Here is a 21,515-nt window from a genome sequence, read left to right as displayed (position 1 = left end):
CTTTTGCAGGCTTTTGTAGTCTTTGATATTGACTGGTGCATGCTGGGATTGCATGACGTCAACTACCCGAGCTCAGTTCACAATTCAAGGTTCCTATGTCTAAACCAAAAATTATGTTATTTGTCCGTGGGATGAAAGTACATATCTGCAAAATAACTGTTAAAATAAATAGTTGTGATAAAGTGAAGTTATGTGTTTTAACAGAACATTTTCCTGAAAATGTTATTAATATTTGTAAAAAAAAAAAAAAAAAGACATTTTAGTGTATTTTTAAGTAACAACATTTGGCTGTAATTCTTATGTAAAATTATAAATTTACAGTAAAAGTCCAGTAATAAAAAATAATAATAATATTATTATAATTTTTTAAACCCTTCTATCAGCCTCACCCAGGTATATGTCCTAGCCCAGTCTTTACTAAAATAACATTTTCTATTTTTTGTTGCCATTATGCCGTCTTTTTACATTACATTACACAAAATGTGTATTCTGACAGGGAACATATGGAACGAATCACCCCTCCACATTTTGATTGTATGCCGTCACAACCCATAGTGACCGTATTTCCTCCTTTCTTTTCAAACATTTGATAGGATTTAAAAAACGGCTGTTGTATTTGTACATCTGAAGAAGCGCTGTTAAATATAGGTGAAAAACTACGCCGCAAAAATTATAAATAAAATGCTTTCTTAAAAAGGCAAAAGAACGCATGTGACGTGCAGGACAAGGGGTGAAAATGCTGTGCTGTACAACGCAAAGTGGGACGGGTGGTCACCCTAGTTATATCTTATGAATGAAAAGTCAATATCTGCACGTGTGAAAGAAGATATTAATGCTCGCGACTTTTGACACAAATCTGACGCCATACCAATACCAATGTCCACCCTCAGACTCGAGGAAGGGTGTCTTCCAAACTACTGTTGAAAGGAGTGACAACTTGTGTTCGTACCCTAATGTATAAGCACATGGACCAACACACCTACAATGCTAGTTATAGCTCTACCTTTTACAAATGTAAAGGCATCCGGTATTATCACCATTCTGTTTCATTTTGTGAAAAGGTAGCTAGCGTTGCACATCTTCGTCCTGTTCACATGTTGCAAATGTGCGCCATATCCAAAAACAAGCTGTCACCAATATTTAGATTTGGGATAGCCTGCTCTATTTTGTCTATAATTTGATAAACACATTTTGACTACACTTTTTTTGTAAAGTGTAGTAGTTATTATTTTGTTAGTGGTCCTAGTAATTATTTAGCTTGGCTGACAGAAATGGTAAGTCTCTGGCTTAGTCATGTAAAAGTTAACTCCTCTCCTGCCCTGCTGGTGTACTGTGTAGCGTGGCTAGTCCAGTAGCCTAGAAAGGATTTGCAGACAGTTAGAGTAGCCGTAAGTGTAAACCTTCCTGACAGGGCTCTCAAGTCTCACATATTCGCCGTGACACTCAAGCATATCAACCAGTTCACACGCTCTCACGCAACACCTTGTATTTCTCATGCTGAAAAGTAAGGGATAACTATATACAATTAATTGTATTTAATTGTATTCCCCGAGGCAGACTTTGTCTCAGGGAATTCCCCGCAATTCACAGCATTGTGACTTGAAACGGTTACAAGGGGAAGCCCAGAAGCGAGAGAAAAATCCCGGCCAAACTTCATTTTAAGACAAGAAAGAAGATCTGTAAAGAAACAAGCATGGAAGGAGCAACCAACCCTGACGTAAACAGAAATAAAAGTTAATATGTAAGTTTAAACACAAAGCTCACTGATGGTTAATATAGCCCGAACTTTATAGTTTGTCCTTTGGTGATAAATTCCAAATATGCTTCATCAGATTTGATCCAATAACATTACTGTTTTTCTTGGTTCAGGGTTTACATCCCAATGTACTTGGTACATTGGGATTGGGACCTACATGGAGAAAAGTTTGCACTTTAACCATTGGGAAGTGCACATTTTTATAAAAACTGGTTATAGGCATAACCCTAGTTTTGCACTGTGAATATAACAAGTTAATGGCAGTATGTACAACTTCCATTGTACATTTTATAAGAACATTTGAAAACAAAGCTTTCAGTGCAGTCACTGCCTAATGTTTCGGCCTTTTGCTCAAAGACTTGTGTTGCAATGTATTTTTGTATAAACAATGTTTCATAAGTATTAAAAAGGTCTTAAGAAGTCTTAATCCAATTGCCATGAACCTGCAGATTCCCTTCATCAAGATTATAATCGAAAACAAACAAAATAACGAAAACTACGTGGTAAAAAATATTGGCGTTAACTGAAATAAAAATAAAAACGAGGTATTACAAAAAAACAATAACTAACTAAAACTGTATTGTCTAGTCGCAAAACTAACTAAAATAAAATACAATTATAGAGTAAATGTCCTTAGTTTTCCTCTTTGTCAATGTCTGTCAAAGAGCAAATATCTTTTATAGTTTAAATTGGGAACCCAGAAATGACATTCCATGTCAAATTGAACACAGCATAGTCTGGCATAGTCCATGCTCCTCACCTGGCATCTTGGCGGTACCAAAAGTCGAAAGAAAGTGGCAGAGTTCTATTTGGGATTACTTTGAATGACTGTGTGTCAAATAAAAGCAAGTGCCTTGCAGTGGAAGGTGGTGAAACATGTGGACAATATTTTAAAGGGAAAATCCCACAAATTTGAAAGTACTTTTGAGAAGCGCGCACAAGGAGGCTAACCTAGCTTACCTTAATGAGGTAAAGGACAACTTCAAGCCCCCCTCCCCGAAGCAGCATGATGGAGACAACCGTATGACAGAGAACACTACAGCAGTGCTTTCACCGGCGAACTGATAGCTGCTGGTTAGTAAATCCGCAGAAACACTACAAATGGGAGGAAGCAGTAGCAAAGGGGGGGTGGGGGCGTGGGCGCCAAAAACCTCGGGCCCCGAATCCGAGGGGGCCCCCGATCTATGTTTTTTTTTCATAATTTCCGTTGGGCAACAAAACGTTGATTTTATCCATGGCAGACGATTTTACTAAATATATATAGGCCTACCTTTTCCGAAACATTTTTGTCACCCCGATGCTGCTCGGAAAGTTAGAGCTCTTGCGGAGTTCTATTTGGAGGATCTGTCTAATATGAGGGGCTGTCTAGGACATAACTATTGAGACACTCACACTACTGAGACATTCTCACACATACTAATGAAACACTCTTACATTCACTATTGAAACACTCTCACATTCAGTACTGAAACACTCACACATACATGTACACATACACTCTGTAAACCTATGCACGCTCAAACGTTATACATACTTGTCTGAAACACTTACACATACATATGAGAAACACACACGCATACATATATACCTCTGTGTCAAATACACATACATATGAAATGCTTACATGCATACAAGTGAAACCTTTATACGTATCTATCTGAAACACTCATGCATGCATTGCTAAAGGACGTGTATTCCAAAGGTCCGACATTAAGACGTTGCCTATGTCTGAACACAGTCCGACGGCTAATTCCGAAAAAATAAGCAATTCCCTGCCAGTTAAAACCGAGTCACATGCACTGGTTAGATTGCTCAATTGTTAAATTATATCGTGGGCGACATGGAAGGCCATTTCTGGCTGTAGGTGGAACAGGAGGACGGCAGTTTTCTTGAACTCTTCTTGTTCTAAAGTTACCAAACCTATTCAAACAAAAACATATTGACTCGAAAAAAATCAGGTCCATCAGGTCTTTCCCTAGAGCGACCATAGACATCATAATTCAGGGTAATGATGTGGTTAGGGTTGCCAACTTTCTCAACCCCAAATGAGGGACACTTTCATTAGCCATAAACCTACTAGCCATAAACCTACTAATTTCAGTGTAATTTTGGCAAACCACTAATAGCTACTCGCTTGGATGTATTGTTCATAGTAATAGTCAAGACAATTATTTCAAGTTTCTCCTTTTGACACACAATAATCGGCCCGTAAGCGCTTCTTCTTCCTGAGGAGACTGAAGAAGTTTGGTATGGACTCGGTCATCCTCACAAACTTTTACAGATGCACTATAGAGAGCATTCTGACTGGTTGTATTACAGTGTGGTATGGGAGCTGCACAGACAGGGATCGCAAGGCCCTACAAAGTGTGGTCCGTTCTGCTGAGTTCATCATTGGCAGGAAGCTCCCAGCCCTACAGGACACCTACCACACACGTTGCCAAAGGAAAGCCGGCAGGATTCTAAGAGACTGTTCCCACCCATCCTTCAGTCTCTTTACCCCGTTGCCTTCGGCATCCGGTCGCGCACACGCAGACTGGACAAAAGTTTCTACCCAAGGGCCTCATGCTTCTGAATGGACACTGATATGGACATTGATTTACTGCACACTAGTCACTTATACTCTGTCACTTTCAGCTACTGGTTGCACTATCAGTAACATTGCACTACTGTACCTCACTGTACCTCTCCCCCAGGCTCCTGTTTGGTCATTGAAATAGTCACTGATCTGCAATTGTGCACTATTGTACTGTACTCCACTTAGGTTAGAATAGGTTATAGGGTTGAAATTGGGAGGCAGATGGCTGAGTGGTGACGGAGTCGGGCTAGTAATCAGAAGGTTGCTGGATCGATTCCCGCCATGCCAAATGATGTTGTGTCCTTGGGCAAGGCACTTCACCTTACTTGCCTCGGGGGGAATGTCCCTGTACTTAAGTCACTCTGGATAAGAGCGTCTGCTAAATTACTAAATGTAAATGAAATAGGTTTTATATGCATTTAGGGTTAGTATAGTGTATTATTTATTGTTATCTGTAATTTAGGAAGTTTTAGTATTAGGGTTAGTATAGTCAATCATTTATTGCTATCTGTATATTTAGGAAGTTTCACTTATTTAAGCTCAGCATAGATGTAAATTATGTTCTGTGTACTTATATGTTATGTTATGCCAGGTGCTTGCGTTGTCTTGTCTCAAGAATTTCAGTGCCCTGTCTGACCCTGTGTTGTTCTGTGTACCTGACAAATAAAAGACTTGAACTTGAACAATAACGCTCACCTCACCAGTGGCCAGTTCACACACACTGTCACCAACAAGCAACAACCGTGTCCCATAGCAACGTTTGCATGAGTTTTTGTGCATTTACAGTAGCCTATTAGCCTATTGAGTATTGTCCGGTGTCCCTGACGGGACATATCAAAATCGCCCATAATTCCTCAAGCTCTCTAAAAATGTATCTTCTCCTGGGTCTTGCTGTAGGCGTTCAACGCAGCGCAGCACCCTATTTAAAAAATCAACGATGTCATCGCGATTGGCAATTACAAATAAGGCCTGCGGACTGATCCAAATAGTTAGAAGTTGCACCTTCATATTCAATCACAAAAATGTAAATGTCACGCTCTTACTCGCTGCCACACCACTGACCGTTGGCTAAGATTGGAGCTTTGACGCTGTTCAAAACCTGCTTTTGCCTTCCGGTGTAACTGACGACCTTGACCTTGAAGTTTCATTCATGCATACTACTGAAACGCTCTTACATTCACTATTGAAACGCTCTCACGGTCACTACTGAAATTACTTGTATGAAAACATGTGAAACGCTTACACATCCTCATGTAAGAGCATACATACATATAACTGAAAAACGTATACATACACATTTGAAACATTCATACAAATATATGTGAAACACTTGCACATGTATCTAAACTTTATATCTTTGTAATCATATGCAAGAGATTCAGTTATGAATGTATAAATGTTCAACAATATATATATATATATATATATATATATATATATATATATATATGCATTTTCATATGTGCATGCATGAGTGTTTCAGATAGATACATATAAATGTTTAACTTGTATGCATGTAAGTATTTCATATGTATGTGTATATGACACAGACGTATATATGTATGTGTGCGTGTTTCTCATATGTATGTGTAAGTGTTTCAGACACATATGTATAATGTTTTATATATGAGCGTGTATAGGTTTACAGAGTATGTATGTATGTGTAAGTGTTTCAGTAGTGAGTGTGAGAGTGTCTCAATAGTTATGTCCTAGACAGCCCCTCATAGTCTAAGGCCGATGATGTAGTTGACGAATTTGTTACATTTCGTAGGCTATGTACCGTGAGCTGAGCATGGAAAAACATGAACTAAACACACACAGCATCCTACCATTTCTTATTGACAACGACATGGACCGTACTTTCCCCAACCTTTCCATTCTCTATTATTTACGATAAGCAGTGCTAAGTCAGAGAGGACTTTCAGCCGTCTGAAACTGATAGTTTCTTGCGATCAAGAATGGGAGAGCAGCGCCTGTCCAACTTAGCGCTGCTGTGCATCGAGAGGGACATAGAGATTGACATTAACAAAGTAATCGCCAGATTTGCTAACTATAAGAACAGACAGATGATGATTTAAATAGGTAAGGGCATTTGTTGTAGCCTATGTCTGCATAGCCAATATCATACCTGCAAACTTGTCACTTTTCTGTTAAAATAGCAGTTTTGAATGAAAAAAATGTCATCCACGTGAATCGGGGGCGGGGGGGGGGGGGTACAAAAAACCTACTGTGGTCGTCTTCACAATGAAGCATCTTTGGTGATTCGTCAGGCGAGTCATTTGGCCAATCACAATAAAGTGAACTGCAGCGTCTTTTTTGAAAAGGCTACAGTAGTCAGCTTGTCGACTAGTCAGCCAACGTAAGATCAGCAAAAAAAAGAACACGTAATGAAACATGACCAATTGGTGTCTGGTTTAATGAGTGATCGAAACACCTGCTCTGGCGGATCATTGGTGGCCAAGCCGCGAAGCCACCTCAAGTGTTTCTACGTATTCTTATTATGATTATACATCTTCTTCTGCGATGGGAGTCTATGGCAGCCCCTACAACCGTTTTGTCAGAAGTTGTGAAAATTGGCACACCCTTTGGGGCCAGTCCCCTCATCAATTTCACCAAGTTTCATGTCTCCCATTCCAACCATCTAGCACCACCAATGGTTCAAAGTTGAAGGTGTATTTACACACTTTACTTTTGAACTACATGTCTCATTTTCGAAAATGAGGTATCTTTGTATTCCCTGGATCAAGACGAGTCCAACGCACTCTATGACGTCATACCCAGTTATATAGATTCTCCGCCATTTTGAATTTGAAGGAAAAGCGTTTTTTCGTATCTCCTCCTACAATTGTTTTAGAATCTTCTTCAAAATTGCCACAGATGATCTTCAGACCAAGCCTCACAAAAGCTATCTATGGATTTTACATTTTCGAAATAGTTTGTTAGTTACAGCCAATCAAATTGATGTGGCCGCCATTTTGATTGAATGAATATGATGTTTTTTCGCTCCCCTCCTATAAAGTTTGTCCAATCTTCATCAAATTTGGCCCACATCCTATTCAGACCAAGCCTCACAAAAGACGTCACATGTTTTTTTTTTTTTAAACCTTTTGACTGGAACAGCCAATCAAAGTTGTCAACAAGCCACCATAAAAGGAGTGAGGTCATATCTCAGCACCTCTTTACTGCCTTGACACCAAGCTTTGTATAAGGACTAGGGACCCTGTTCTAAAGAGGTCCGATAGGTCATGCCATTTCACCTCTAGGTGGCACTGCAATAAGCAAAAATTTGTTTTCACATGGTTTTTGATTTTCAAAACCGCCAAAACAGGAAGTGAGATCATATCTCAGGAAATATTTGCTGAATTGACGTCAAACTTGGTACAGGTGTTCGGGACCCTGTTCCAAAGAGAACCACAAAAGGTTGTGTCATCTAACCGCTAGGGGGCAATCCTGTGTCTGACACATGTTAACTTGTGATACCAGATGAATTGATGAGGTTGCCATTTTACGTTTTATAAAACGTGTTTTTCCTATTCCAAATCAAAATGTATCTAATATTCACCAAATTTAGCACAGATTATATTCAGACCACAATCACCTTAAATGTCAATATAGGACTGAATTACAGCTGTTTAAACTTAGGCTAAATCTGACAACCGCTTGCCAGTTGAAAAACTGCTTATATTTTTACACAGTAACAGTCATTTCCAGCATTGAGAATAGCTCACTAGGATAAATTGGTGTCCTGGCAAGGGCAGTAAGAGGTTCAAAGCCAACGAGCCTTAATGTCACTGGTTTTCTGTTTAGCAAGACTGTAAGCCATTGCAAAGGAAGCCAGGTACAACGCAGTCGCTAGCTACCTGTAGTCTAGTCTATAGTCATGGCAATCCTCACTTGGGATGGGTATGGAACCACTTCCTTGGAATCGTCAGCTAAATTATTTAACGATTCTGCTAACGGTTCTCTGTGGCGGTGCGCATGCGCAAACTTTTATAGTTTATTCAGACTGCAGCAAACATGGCAACTAGGCAGAAGCATTTCTAAAGTTTGGTTGTATTTCAAACGACAAAATTACAACAACGCCACTTCTAACACGTGTAAAAAGTCTATTTCATCAATAGTTTAACGGTTTTAATAGCTAAAGATTTGAAGGTGCTGAAGGGTTCCACGGAAGAAATAGAAGAAGTTGAATAAAGATTCAAAGTACAATACATGGAATGCTGAAGCAGTATTCCAACAATAAACCCGTTTGTGCTCTCTCCCCCCCCCCCCCCTTGCCCACTAAGAATCGATAAGAGAATCAATACGGAAATATAGCTGCAAGCAGCGATGCGGGTTCCTCCGCAAAATGTCAAAATATTATAAAAATGTACATTGTAGAAGGTCAAGAGTTGGACAACAAGAGAGCAAAACTACTTCATGTTGGGCCAACTACCATAGTCTGAATAGGGATTTGAACTCATGAGCATAAGGTTACAAGGCAGACTCTCTATCCTCTCTGCTACACACCATCTGTTGAGAATGTACGAGTAGAAAGGGCATAGAGTTAGCTTTGGTCAGCTTTGGGACAAAGGTTAAGAAGCGGTTCACATTTCAAAGTGGAATTAAGTGAAATTGCGCATGGTATTTCATAATGATGACATCCTGTTTAACTAAACAGATATTCAAATTTAAGACAGGCTAAAAGACTGCGGCTGGATTCAAACCTGCAACCTTATACTTTGCAGGTCACTGTCCCAGTCCATTGAGCTATTCTCAGTGTTGAATATTGTTATGTTCACTTACTGTATAAAAAAGTACGCTGTTTCTTCTGTGGTAAGAGTTGTTAGGTTCAGCCAAAGTTTAAACTACTCAAATTCGATCATATTTTGACATGCCAACGTGAAATTCTTGATGGTACTTCAGAGTGATGTCATCTTGAACCCAATAAGGTTTAAAAACCATCAGTCAAAATGATATTTGATTTATTGACACAAAGATATTGAGGCAATGTGGACATTTACATAAATACACCCCTTTCAGACATATTGTATTACATTTCTCATTCCATTTCACCCTATATAAAAATACACCTGCCCGCACACTATCCCAATACATGCCGTTTACCTCCCTCCCAGCGCAAGTCACGCCAAAGCAGAAATGCTGTAGCGGACGCATGAGCTTTAGATGATGACCAAAAATTGCCTCTCATAGTCAAAACACATTGCTCTCTACACAGTTTCCAGAATTTCAAAAAAATGGCTTGAAGACCGCTTTCCAGAACCACAGTCAACTTACGATCAGGAATAGCCTCATTGGCAAAAGGTTTATGGCACAGCCCATGACCAACTCCTTGCGGACATTGATGTACAATAGCCAACTCTCACTTCCCATTAAACCACACAACATGCACTCAGAGTGACCAACAAGATTATTTTAACAAACAAACAACAATATAAAAAAAATCTATCTGAACGAACGCAACAACTGAAAACCCTTGCATAGCTGTATAACGATTGCATAATGATTTTCCACAAGTTTTGGCGTTTTTTGACATGCCACACTGCATGCTGGGTACCCAAGAGCGCAGACGCTGATGATCTCTCTGTGCTCCGACTGCGTGATATGACGAGATGCTAGTGACGCGCTAAGGTCACCCTAGTGTCAAGGGGCAGGATGAGTCTGTGAGAATTTGGAGCGCGCGCACTGTGGAGCAATTCAATTGAATTCAATCATATATTGACATACCAAGGTGAAATTGTTTATGGTACTTCAGAGTGATGTTGTCTTGAACCCTATTAGGTTTGAAAGACAATCAGTCAAAATTATATTTGCTTTATTAACACAAAGATATTGAGGCAATTTAGACATTTACATAAATACACTTCTTTCAGACATTTTGTATTGTATTTCTTATTCCATGTCACCCTATGTAAAGACATATATTCTACGCATCTGTAACAAATTTCAAGTCGATTGGATCTATGGTTCATGAGGAGAAGGGTTTTGAAGGTTGTACCAAATTTGGACAGTACAGCAAAATCTATCATGGCGGACCTTATGGGTTCTTCAGGCTTTTTTGTTCCCCATGAGAAATAAGGCATTTATGCCAATTTTCAGGCATTTTGGAATAATGGGGCGCTGGGGAAATCATGTACACTTTGGGAGTGTTTTATAGCCCCACCTATGGGCATACATGGGCCACTAGCCGTCTGGGAGTAATGAGTGACCTGTTGAATCATTGGGCCAAATTGGAAAAAATCGGGTCCAGGACTTTTTGAGCTATTGGGCCATTTAGCGGAGAAATATAATAATAAGAAGAATAAGAATAAGAATACTAACAAAAACAATAGGATTCCTCTTACCGGACGAACCCTAATAATACGAATACTAACAAAAACAATAGGTTCCCTCCTACCGGAGGAACCCTAATAAGAAGAATACTAACAAAAACAATAGGTTTCCTCCTACCGGACGAACCTTAATAATAGGAATACTAACAAAAACAATAGGTTCCCTCCTACCGGAGGAACCCTAATAATAAGAATACTAACAAAAACAATACGTTTCCTCCTACCGGAGGAACCCTAATAATAATAAGAATACTAACAAAAACAATAGGTTTCCTCCTACCGGAGGAACCCTAATTAAATTGATAAGCAGAAATTGATAAGGAATCGGAATTGTTCAAATCTTATCTCATCCCTAATCCTCACACAAACTATCAAAATTATTTTACATTTTCGAAACGGTTTGATCGGTACACCCAATCAAAATCTGTGACAAAGCCGGCAAACAGGAAGTATTTTAGTTCAATTGTAGCATGCCGGCTGTAGGTGGCCTACTGCAGTGTGCGTCACATGCCATAGGACCTTGGTTCGTGCGTATAGCTAGACCCAAATTGTTGCTGAAAGAATTGTTATATAGGCCTATGTTTGTTCATTATAAGTTGTCACTGTTAGGATGACTATAGGCTACTGTCTTTAACTTCATTTTAAGGTGCTTATGACCTCTTTGTTGAATTTGAATATAATGTATTTGGTAAATGGACAGATCATTAAACCCCCTTGTATGCATGGATTTGTGAGAGATTCTAATGAATGTTGAATGTGAGCCTATACTGGCCTACATTTTGTTTGCACATTATGGGCTATGACGACTGAACACATTTATTATAGGCTAATATGTACTGTTCACAATAGAGGTTGCCATTGCTTTTTATTGTTATATTTTATTGCACTGCAAAATATTAAAAACAGGCGGATCTCCATCTACGTACCCCCCCCCCCCCCCCTGCATCAGACTCACTGTCAGTGGCCATGCTAGTAGCTTGGCTAGCAACAAATGTACTGCTGCTTGCACCCTGATCCAAGAACCTGAAGGGCAAGTTCTAAATTGCCTACTTGCCTAGGCCTACTGGTAGAAGCTGATGGTGTCTCTCTGGACGGGGGATAACCTATATCCAACCACTTGTCCATGTTTGTGCAGCAATCGGAACAAGCTCCCGCTTTCCTACACAGGTCATCAGCTAGTGAAATTCTGATGAGGGAGCTAACAGTTGTGCCTGTTTTGACTATACGTCACTACGTGTAGGTTTTTTTCGCACTGTAATTATTTTGCTGTGTATGGGTATACATTTTTGGCAATGCGACTTGGCTATTCAGACTATTTAAGATTTCATGTCTATTTATAGCTCAGTTTGAAAATGTATTATTACTTTTTAAACTTTGAAAACGCAAATCAAATGTTCTCCCCGCGTACCCTCAGTACCCCGGTTTGGGAACCAATGCCCTAGCCTATTACAAAAGACTAGAACGAACACTAAAACTAATTAAAACCAAACTAAAACTAAGCATTTTCAAAAAATTGAAATTAAACTAGAAAACCCGCTTTAAAAAATAATTAAAACTGAACTGAATTTAAAAAACAAAAAGTCAAAACGAAATAAACTTTAAAAAAAACTACAATAACTTCGCGATGCATACAGTACACACACCAACATACCTATTTCTGCTCTAACCCATGGCAATTCTATGAACCCATTGTAATGTAATGTCTGTATTTATTCTTTGTTTTTGTGTGTGGTAGCTTCAACATGGAGCCCAGCTATGACTTTCTCCACATCTATGAGGGCGAGGACTCCAACGGGGCCCTGTTGGCCAGTCTCCAGGGTAACCAGGCGCCAGATCGCCTAGAGAGCAGTGGAAGCAGTTTGTTCTTGGCCTTCAGGAGCGATGCCTCCCTGGGCTTGTCTGGCTTTGCCATCCACTTTAGAGGTGAGGAGAAGGTCTGGGTCAAGACAAAATTGGCCCAAATTACTGACCACCTTCAACCAAGCCAGCCTCAGTTGCAGCCAGTTTCCTGTATCTGTTGTCTTCAATCTGGAAGTTTGTTGGAAAATAGACTGGTACATTTACATTTTGTCATTTAGCAGACGCTCTTATCCAGAACCACTTATAGTAATTACAGGGACATTCCCCCTGAGGCAAGTAGGGTGAAGTGCCTTGCCTAAGGACACAACAGCATTTTGCAAGGCCGGGAATCAAACCGGCAACTTTCTGATTAACAGCCAGGTTCCCTAACCGCTCAGCAATCTGACCCCCTAGGGTCATATTTAGAGACTTATAGTGAATGAGAACAGTTAACAAGCAAGCAAACATACATGCAAGGTGAGGCTCAACTGTGGTTTTCTCATCTCCATCTAATAGAAAAACATCATCCAAACTCTTTCTTACGCAAATCAATTCACCGCTCACTTTGTTGTGGTTTTCCTACCTGCATGCACCAGCAACCACAGGAAAAAAATAGATGTTGTAGGGAGGTAGAAGGAGAGAGGGCAGGGAGCTTTCTTTTGTTTGTATGTTTGTGCGTGCATGAACAAGTTTTTTACATGTGCATTCCAGTGAGTGTGTGTAGCACGAAGGACAGTGGGTGTCTACCTTCCTCCCTTCTACACACTTTAAGCCCCCTCATCCCACCCAACCACTCCAGCAGCAGCTTTAGGCTTGTCTGATATGATGTCCTGGAGCTGAGAAACTCTGCTCGCGGTCTACTCTCTCCCTCTCTTTCTCTCTCCCTCTGTCTCTCTCTCATTATGGCTCTCATTCTGACTTGCGTTCTCTCTCTGTGTCTTTATTATTGACTCTGTATATTCTTACACCAATATGTGTTTGTGTTGTGCTCTACAGAGAAGCCCCGAGAGGCATGCTTTGACCCGGGCAGCATTATGAATGGGAGCAGAGTGGGCCAAGACTATAAACTTGGATCCACAGTCACCTATCACTGTAACTCTGGATACACCAGTGTGGGTCCAGCAACTGTCTCTTGCGTGATGGGCATGGATGGGAAGCCTGTGTGGGACAAGGCTCTGCCCACCTGTAAAGGTAAACTCTTATCCTCCTGCACTCTAATACATCTCTATAGAAACTGAGTATAACCCTCCAAGACACCAGGAAAGGAAATTATTGTGCTGGAGGACATAAGGGGCAGGACAGAAAGCAATAATACCAAATACCAATGAAAAAAGAGCAATTGGTAGGATTGCTAAGGATGTAAGATATAGATTTTTTTTTGTCAGATAATAACCGATAATTACCTGCCTCTAATGGCCAATACAGATAAGATAACCGATCATTTCCCTTGGCGGTGCTATAACTTGTCTGAGCACTTCAACATTTTAAGGTGGCTATAACACATCAGTTGCAGACTCTGGGACATTTCCAGGACATTCAGAACTGGATAAACAGTTGTTCAAAGTTTATAATGGAGAGATTTCAAACATATCACCTATGTTGGGAGGGATTTACCCGCATTTAAAAATATACACGCTAAATAGGGTAGAAGAAAGGCTAAGAGGTAGTGAGCTTTGACCAAACTAAATCAAATAGTTCTAACCAAATAGGTCTAACCAAATGTAACTGCAAAAACAAAGAACAGTTTTGACTAGTAAAGTACATCAAAAAACTGTGCAAATTGCAAACAAGGTGTATTCTTCTGAAACTGTGACAAACGTCCACACAGGCAATGACATGTTAGGCTCTCTTGTATAGGCAAACAACTCTTTGTTTACACTGTGGTTCTACCTACCCTGGTGCAGCAGTTTGACGTCATGAGCGTCAACAGCATGCTGTCCTTCTTAAGTCAATGAAAGAAATATTGGCTTTGTAAAATCGGCTGTTTTTATCAGCCAGAATTTAATTTCCCATTATTGGCCAATCATTTATCGGACCAATATATATGGTGCATCAGTATGATCTTACAATGAGCAGGACAGAATGTGGTTGTAGTCTTTCAGTAATCAGGATAAGAAGTGACTGTTGTTCTTTAAGGGGAAAATAATTTATTGTAGTTTTTCTGGAAGAAGAGCTTATCTTTTAAAGAATAGGCAAAACATATTCTGTCTTCTAAAGAGCAGGACAAGAAAAGGTTTGTAGTCTTTTAAAGAGGAAGGGGGAAAACGGGTTGTAGTTTTCTTCAAGGATCAGGACGAGAACTGGTTGTTGTACTTCAGAGAGCAGGGTTGGTTAAGGACAGCGGAGGGTACTCCTGCCACACTTCAAGTCCCATTCCATTTCTCTTTCACAACTTTCATATTTTTCTTAAATTAAATGAAGACAAAACCGAAGTCCTATTATGTGGCCCCAAATCCAAAAGAGAGATGCTTACTAAGAATCTAGGAGGTTTAACCCCCTGTCTTAAACCAGAGGTAACGAGTCTCGGTGTAATCCTGGACTCAGATTTGAATTTCCACTCTCACATAAATAAAGTGACCAAAACAGCTTTCTTTCACCTGAGGAATATAGCAAAGGTACGACCATTCATAAACCAAAATGATGCAGAGAAGTTAATTCATGCTTTTATATCCAGCCGGCTGGACTATTGTAACACACTTTTCACTGGTCTTCCCAAGAAAACCACTGAAAGACTACAGATCATTCAAAATTCTGCAGCTAGATTATTAACCAAAACTAAAAGGAGAGAACACATTAGTCCTGTCCTAGCTACTTTACACTGGCTCCCTGTCACTTTCAGAATTGACTTTAAAGTCCTTTTCCTCACATACAAAGCTCTACACGGACAAGGACCAAGCTACATTGCTAACTCCCTTATAAACTACACACCAGCTCAAACACTGCGATCATCAAATGCAGGCCTATTAGAGGTCACCAGAAGCAGTCATAAGAAGATTGGTCATTCGGCCTTTGCTAATTACGCCCCAAAACTATGGAACAAATTACCCATAAATATTAGGGAAGCAAACACGCTAGACATTTTTAAAAGACAGCTTAAAACCTACCTTTTTACCGAAGCATTTAAGTAATTTTAGAAGAATCTCAGAAGGGTTTTACTACTTTTATTAGTTATATTATTGTTGCTATTTTAATTGTGACTTTTATCACTTGTATTATTGTTTGTATTGATTTTATGTAAAGCACTTTGAGCTACAATTCTTGTATGAAATGTGCTATAGAAATAAAGTCTTACTTACTTACTTACTTTCATCCGTTGCTCCATACAGTGCATCAGGAAAGTATTCACAGTGCTTCCCTTTTTCCACGTTATGTTACAGCCGTAACATATTTTTTTATTAAAATAAATTACCTGTACATAAGTATTCACATCTTTTGGCATGAGAATCAAAATTGAGCCCATGTTTTACAACTTGATTGGAGTCCACCTCTATATAACGTTCCACAGTGCAAATCAGAGCACAAACCAAGCCATGAAGTCTGAATTGTCTGTAAACTTTTGAGACAATTGTATCAAGTCACAAATCTGGGGAATGGTACAGAAAAATGTCTGTAGCATTGAAGGTCCCAATGGCCTCCATTATCCGTAAATGGAAGAAGTTTGGAACCACCATGACTTCCTAGAGTTGGCCGCCCGGCCAAATTGAAAGAACGGGGGAGAAGGACCTTAGTCCAGGGAGGTGATCAAGCATCCAATGGTCACTCTGACAGAGCTCCAGCGTTGCTCTTTGAAGAGAGGATGACCTGGAGTGGCCAGACGGAAGCCACTCCTCAATAAAAGGCACATGACAGCCTGCCTGGAGTTTGCCAAAAGGCACTTGAAGGACTCTCAGATCATGAGAAACTAAATTCTCTGGTCTGATGAAACAAAGATTGAACTCTTTGGCCTGAATGCCAAGCATCATGTCTGGAGGAAACCAGGCACCGCTCATTACTTGGCCAATACCAACCGTTTTTCAGCGGCAGGAACTGAGACTAGTCAGGATCGAGGGAAAGATGAATGCAAAGAAATCCTTGATAAAAACCTGCTCCAGAGTGCTATGGACCTCAGACTGGGGCATAGGCATCTTCCAACAGGACAACCCTAGGCACCCGGCCAAGATAACAAAGGAGTGGCTTTCGGACAATTCTGTGAATGTCCTTGAGTGGCCCAGCCAGAGCCCAAACTTGAACCTAATTGAACATCTCTGGAGAGATCTGAAAATGGCGGTGCACCAACGCTCCCCATTCAAGCTGATGGCGCTTGAGAGGCCTTGCAAAGAAGAATGGGAGAAACTGCCCAAAAGAAGGTGTCCCAAGCTTGTAGCATCATACTCAAAAAGACTTGAGGCTGTAATTGCTGCCAAAGGTGCTTCAACAAAGAGTTGAGCAAAAGCTTATGTACATGTTAGATTTCATTCTTAATGTTTGCAAGTCTCTACAAAATATTAAAGAAACATATTTTACTTTGTCATTATGGGTATTGTGTGTAGAAAAACATGAATTGAATCAATTTTGGAATAAGGCTGTAACAACAAAATGTGGAAAAAGTGAAGCGCTGTGAATACGTTCCTGATGCAATGTATCTGTCCCATGGTGTTTTGTGGTGTATCAAACAGAGACAGGTGGCCAGGAAGTTCCTGTTTCTCACTGTGACTGACTGACTTCCCTTTGTTTGTGCTTCTGCACCTAGATATGTCCCTGTTGCCACCTATCCCGCCACCCAACCTAATATATGTGTATGTGTGTATGTCCTAAATATCTTCACAAATGATACAATTGCTGTGTGTCTCAAGTGATGTCAGAGTATTGGCCGCTGACCAGTGGTGTAATGAAGTAACAACGGGCCCAGGTGCAAGATATTATGACGACCCACCCCCTAGTGAACACAAAAAAAAATTGTTTTACATTGGAATAAATGGGGAAACACTTTGTTACATTTGGCTCCCCTCCCCCTCCTAGGAATAGCCTCCCTACCACCCTGCTAGGCTATTAGCTAGCTTAACATAATAATTTACTATCCACCTTGTAGTGACCACTATTTACCCAACTTGTATCCTAGTTATCCTGCCCGACCATAATGTATGTAGGCTATAACTTGGCTTGAAATGTCTATCTATCACAATAGTTGTAGGTTACCTGTCTGAGCGCAGCGATACTGATCCCAGCTGAACTGCTGCAGTGCTGCTAGCAGGGGGGACGTTCGTGTCGGGGTCGTCCGTGGGGGGGTCGTCCGTGGCGGACTTCATGGGCTGGCGTCTAGTTGATGGTGTAGTTAAAAAATAATCTAATTTCGGCAGCTTTGCCGCCTTCTCATCTTGTTTTTTTTTCTTCTCTTGCCTTTTCCTGCTTCCACTCTTATGCTTAAAAGGCATTGCTACACGTTCAGTTGTGCTGTGCTCAATGAACTCGTTGATGTGACCTTCAAATTGGTGTAACTAGCGTATTGTGTCTTCACATGATCAAATAGAGACTTGACATTGGACAACAACATACATATTACCCAGCAATCATCATTGCTAATCACAAAAATACCAAAGAAAGTAATAACTTATTCATTTCATTGAATAGCTTTTTGATAGTTTTTATAGTACATGTAGGACAAAGCATATGATTTTGGTATAAATTGCTACTTTTCCCCAAAAAATAATAACAACCATGACTGAGATAAGTTAGCCTTTTTAGGTATATAAATCGCATTTGACACTACTGTTAAATTATCAATAGCGCGTAGTTGAACATAAGTATATCCAGGGAGTACGGCACTTTACTGAGGGAGTGCCCATCGTGCGACGGTACTTGGACAGGGGGCCAATTTAGTGACGCGTGTCACTACGAAGCCCAACATCCCACGGGCCCAGGTGCAGCCGCACGTGCTGCACCCCCTATAGTTACGCTCCTGCTTCTGACTCCAGTGTGTCTGTAGGGGTATTTAGGCTGCTGGATAGAAATAAAATGAGCCTGTAAAGCCCTCTTCTCCTTTCTTCTCAGTAGCTTTGTGAATACTGTCTAAATGCATACAGTATGTTTGCTTAAGGTTGTTACTATGGCAGATGCTGATTCTGTTGCCACTATTATGAATAAACATATTGCTGTGGGTAAGACCATCAACAGTAGACATCTAATGGACTTGTTTTTCTTCTAATGGCCTACATGCATTAGTGTTGTATCCAAAGCCAAATCCGCTATTTGGATTAGCATGGAAAATACATTGTAAACAGATAATAACTGTCCAGAGTTTATCAATAATATTCGGATTTGGATGATTTCTCACTTTTCCTTCAATTTCTGAATATTTTGTGAACACTTGATAAATAGTTGTAGGATTGTCTTCCAAGCTTCTGTAGAAGGGGGTGACAAATTGTGTTAGTACTACAATACTAGCTAGCTTTCTACCTTTTACAAACGCAAAGGCATCCAGTATTTCTGTGCACCATTCTGTTTCATTTTATGAAGAGCTAGTGTTACACGTCTTTGTCCTGTTCACACATGTGCGCTATACCCTACAACAAGTTGTCACCAACATTTAGAGCCTACTCTATATTGTCTATAATTTGATGAGCACATTTTGACCAAATGTTTGTAGTTACATTTTGTAGTTATTGGGGTGTGCTTGCCTTCGGCGAGCACAAACCATTGTTATCTCACATATATATTATTTATTATTTATTGTTTCTTTTCGCCCCCCTAAGGATGCCTCAATATTTGGACTACATAGACAACGGCGATGTCAAAAGGTTCGTCTCGGTAGCGATTGCGTTGGTTGTATTGGGATTTATGTTCCATTGCACGGTTTAAGTAGAAATTACGTTTTTGTGGCAAAAAGTGAAGCTAACGGTGGCTAACTTGCTAGCCACAGTCACTGACGCCACTAACGTCACCAACGTCACGAAAACTCGCGTGACTATCTCTAGCAGAACATTAGTTTCCCATCTGTTAACTTGGGGGATACTAATCTGCAAGGCAGCTGCAGAAACGCCACAAGCAAAGAGGCCAGGGTGATATTTAATCATTTTACTTTGTGGTGTGAAACATAATTGTGAAATGTAATGTACAATATTAGCTGATATTATTAAGTAAGTAGGCCCACATCTACTTTCGGAAACGGTAGTCTACTATTTCACTGAAGCATTAGCATCATGACATTAGCCTCTGTTGCTTGGGCAACACATACTACAGTGGTCATGATGCATCTGTTTTCAATCGTTAAAATAAACATTCCTCACAAATATGTTTTTGTTGTAGGATTTATTTTGACATTAATAAACGATTTGTTGGTGAAATGACCATTACCTGTGGTTTCAAATCAGTGTGGCGGCTCACTGCAACGCTGTAGCCTACCCGAGACACTAATGAGTAGCTAACAAAAACATCTCTTTAGAGATGTTTAGAAAGTCAAACGGCGACGGAACATGTTTGGCTTTCCCCTTACTCAAAAGTTTTTCAATAGGTGAAAGTATCTGACTACTAACCTGAACTTCATTGCCACAGCCTAAACTTTGTCAATGTCAAAACTTTGTCTGTTCATGAAAATAATTAATGTCAGCCTGCTTCAGCCTTGCTTAGCTGTAGGATATACATTTTACTGGGTCTTGCTGCGCTGCTTGATTTATTGAAATTATTATGAAATGTTATGTTTTACTAGCCATTTGCCTTCTTAAGCAAATCACAGTATTTCCCACCCCTCATGGTGTAACTGAGACGACCGTAAATAGCCTAATTCATCTTTCAAGTAATAAGCCCCCGTTGAAGTGTTGAGCAGGAAATTAGCTGGTCTGTAGAGATCTTGGGTTGGTGGTTTTACTGATGCAGAATTCGCTCAAATAAAATCGATAGACGTAACGAGTGGCACATAACGTGAAGTAGGCCTAACATTGCATTTTATTTTGTTTGAGTTTTAATAACTTGTCCAGTGCATCGGGGCAAGTAGCACTAGCCTAAATTGATCTTCCAGACTTGCCGTTAAAAAAAAATGTACTCTTCCCGGACAAGCCTTAGCTACATGGCTAGACTGTTGATCCAGATCAGAATCCATCATATCTTGGACACTCAAAATCAGCGAATCTTGCAGCCAAATCAAGTAGCCTATATATATAGGCCTTTATATGGCTACAAACTTCTGGTCGGTTTCTAGCTGGCTACTTGTTACCAAGTTACAACTTTGTTGCAGGGGCATTCTTTGTCTACATTGCGAGCTAACAGTGTCCGGTAATTATGTCGCTATAAATAATGATGTTAAACCGAGACCACTAAGCCCTCAAAGAAAATGTAAGGTCAAAGAAACAAAAGAAAGGTTTGAGGTTACTCTGAAAATTATTAATAAAATAGGCTTCTAATATTAACCTGCTAAATCCTTCTCTAACTAGGCTCCTCTATGATGCATAATGAAACTTAACGTTTTTTAAGTAATCAATAAGCCTACGCTTGCCCTCATTACTCAAATGATGCCGTTCAGGGCGTTCAAATTACATAATAGGGCGATGATAGGAGGATAATAGGACATAATAGGGCAACCAACAAGTTGTTTATATCTGATTACAATTTAATAAGTTATCTAGCGCTGCATCTTCATGAGCTACATTTGGCCTCCTTCTCTTCCAACCAACCAGTATCACCTCTCCTCCATCTGAGTGATGCATGTCATTTTTACAAACTTATTATCAAGGGAACACAATGGTCAGAACTGTAGTCATACACTTAAATGCTTTTTGAAATATGTAAACACCAGGAGTGTATGGAAAGCTGGGGCAGCCACAAGCACACCCTCACAATTTCCCCAGAAATTGTATGCTCTCTAGTTTGGGTGTGCTTTGCCTTCGGCAAGTGCACAACCTTTGTTCTCTCACATATATATTATTTATTATTATTTTTGCCCCCCTAAGGATCCCTCAATATTTGGACTACATGGACAACGTCGGTATCAAAATGTTTGTCTTGGTCAAGATTGCGTTGCTTCTATTGGGAGTTCCGTTGCACG

At 40.0% G+C, this 21,515-nt stretch overlaps 1 protein-coding gene across 1 annotated transcript in view; it reads left to right on the top strand.

The window, feature by feature from the left end:
* csmd1b (CUB and Sushi multiple domains 1b) overlaps positions 1-21,515 on the top strand; it is a 390,765-nt gene that overhangs the window by 82,829 nt on the left and 286,421 nt on the right. Inside the window, exons 18-19 of the mRNA XM_084709424.1 lie at positions 12,399-12,586; positions 13,499-13,693. Coding sequence (XP_084565550.1) covers positions 12,399-12,586; positions 13,499-13,693 — 383 coding nt within the window. The remainder of the gene's footprint in view (positions 1-12,398; positions 12,587-13,498; positions 13,694-21,515) is intronic.

Source organism: Hypomesus nipponensis, chromosome 11, assembly GCF_054491055.1.
Source record: "Hypomesus nipponensis isolate SF chromosome 11, ASM5449105v1, whole genome shotgun sequence".
NCBI lineage: Eukaryota > Metazoa > Chordata > Actinopteri > Osmeriformes > Osmeridae > Hypomesus > Hypomesus nipponensis.
This window is presented reverse-complemented; position numbering and strand designations above follow the sequence as displayed.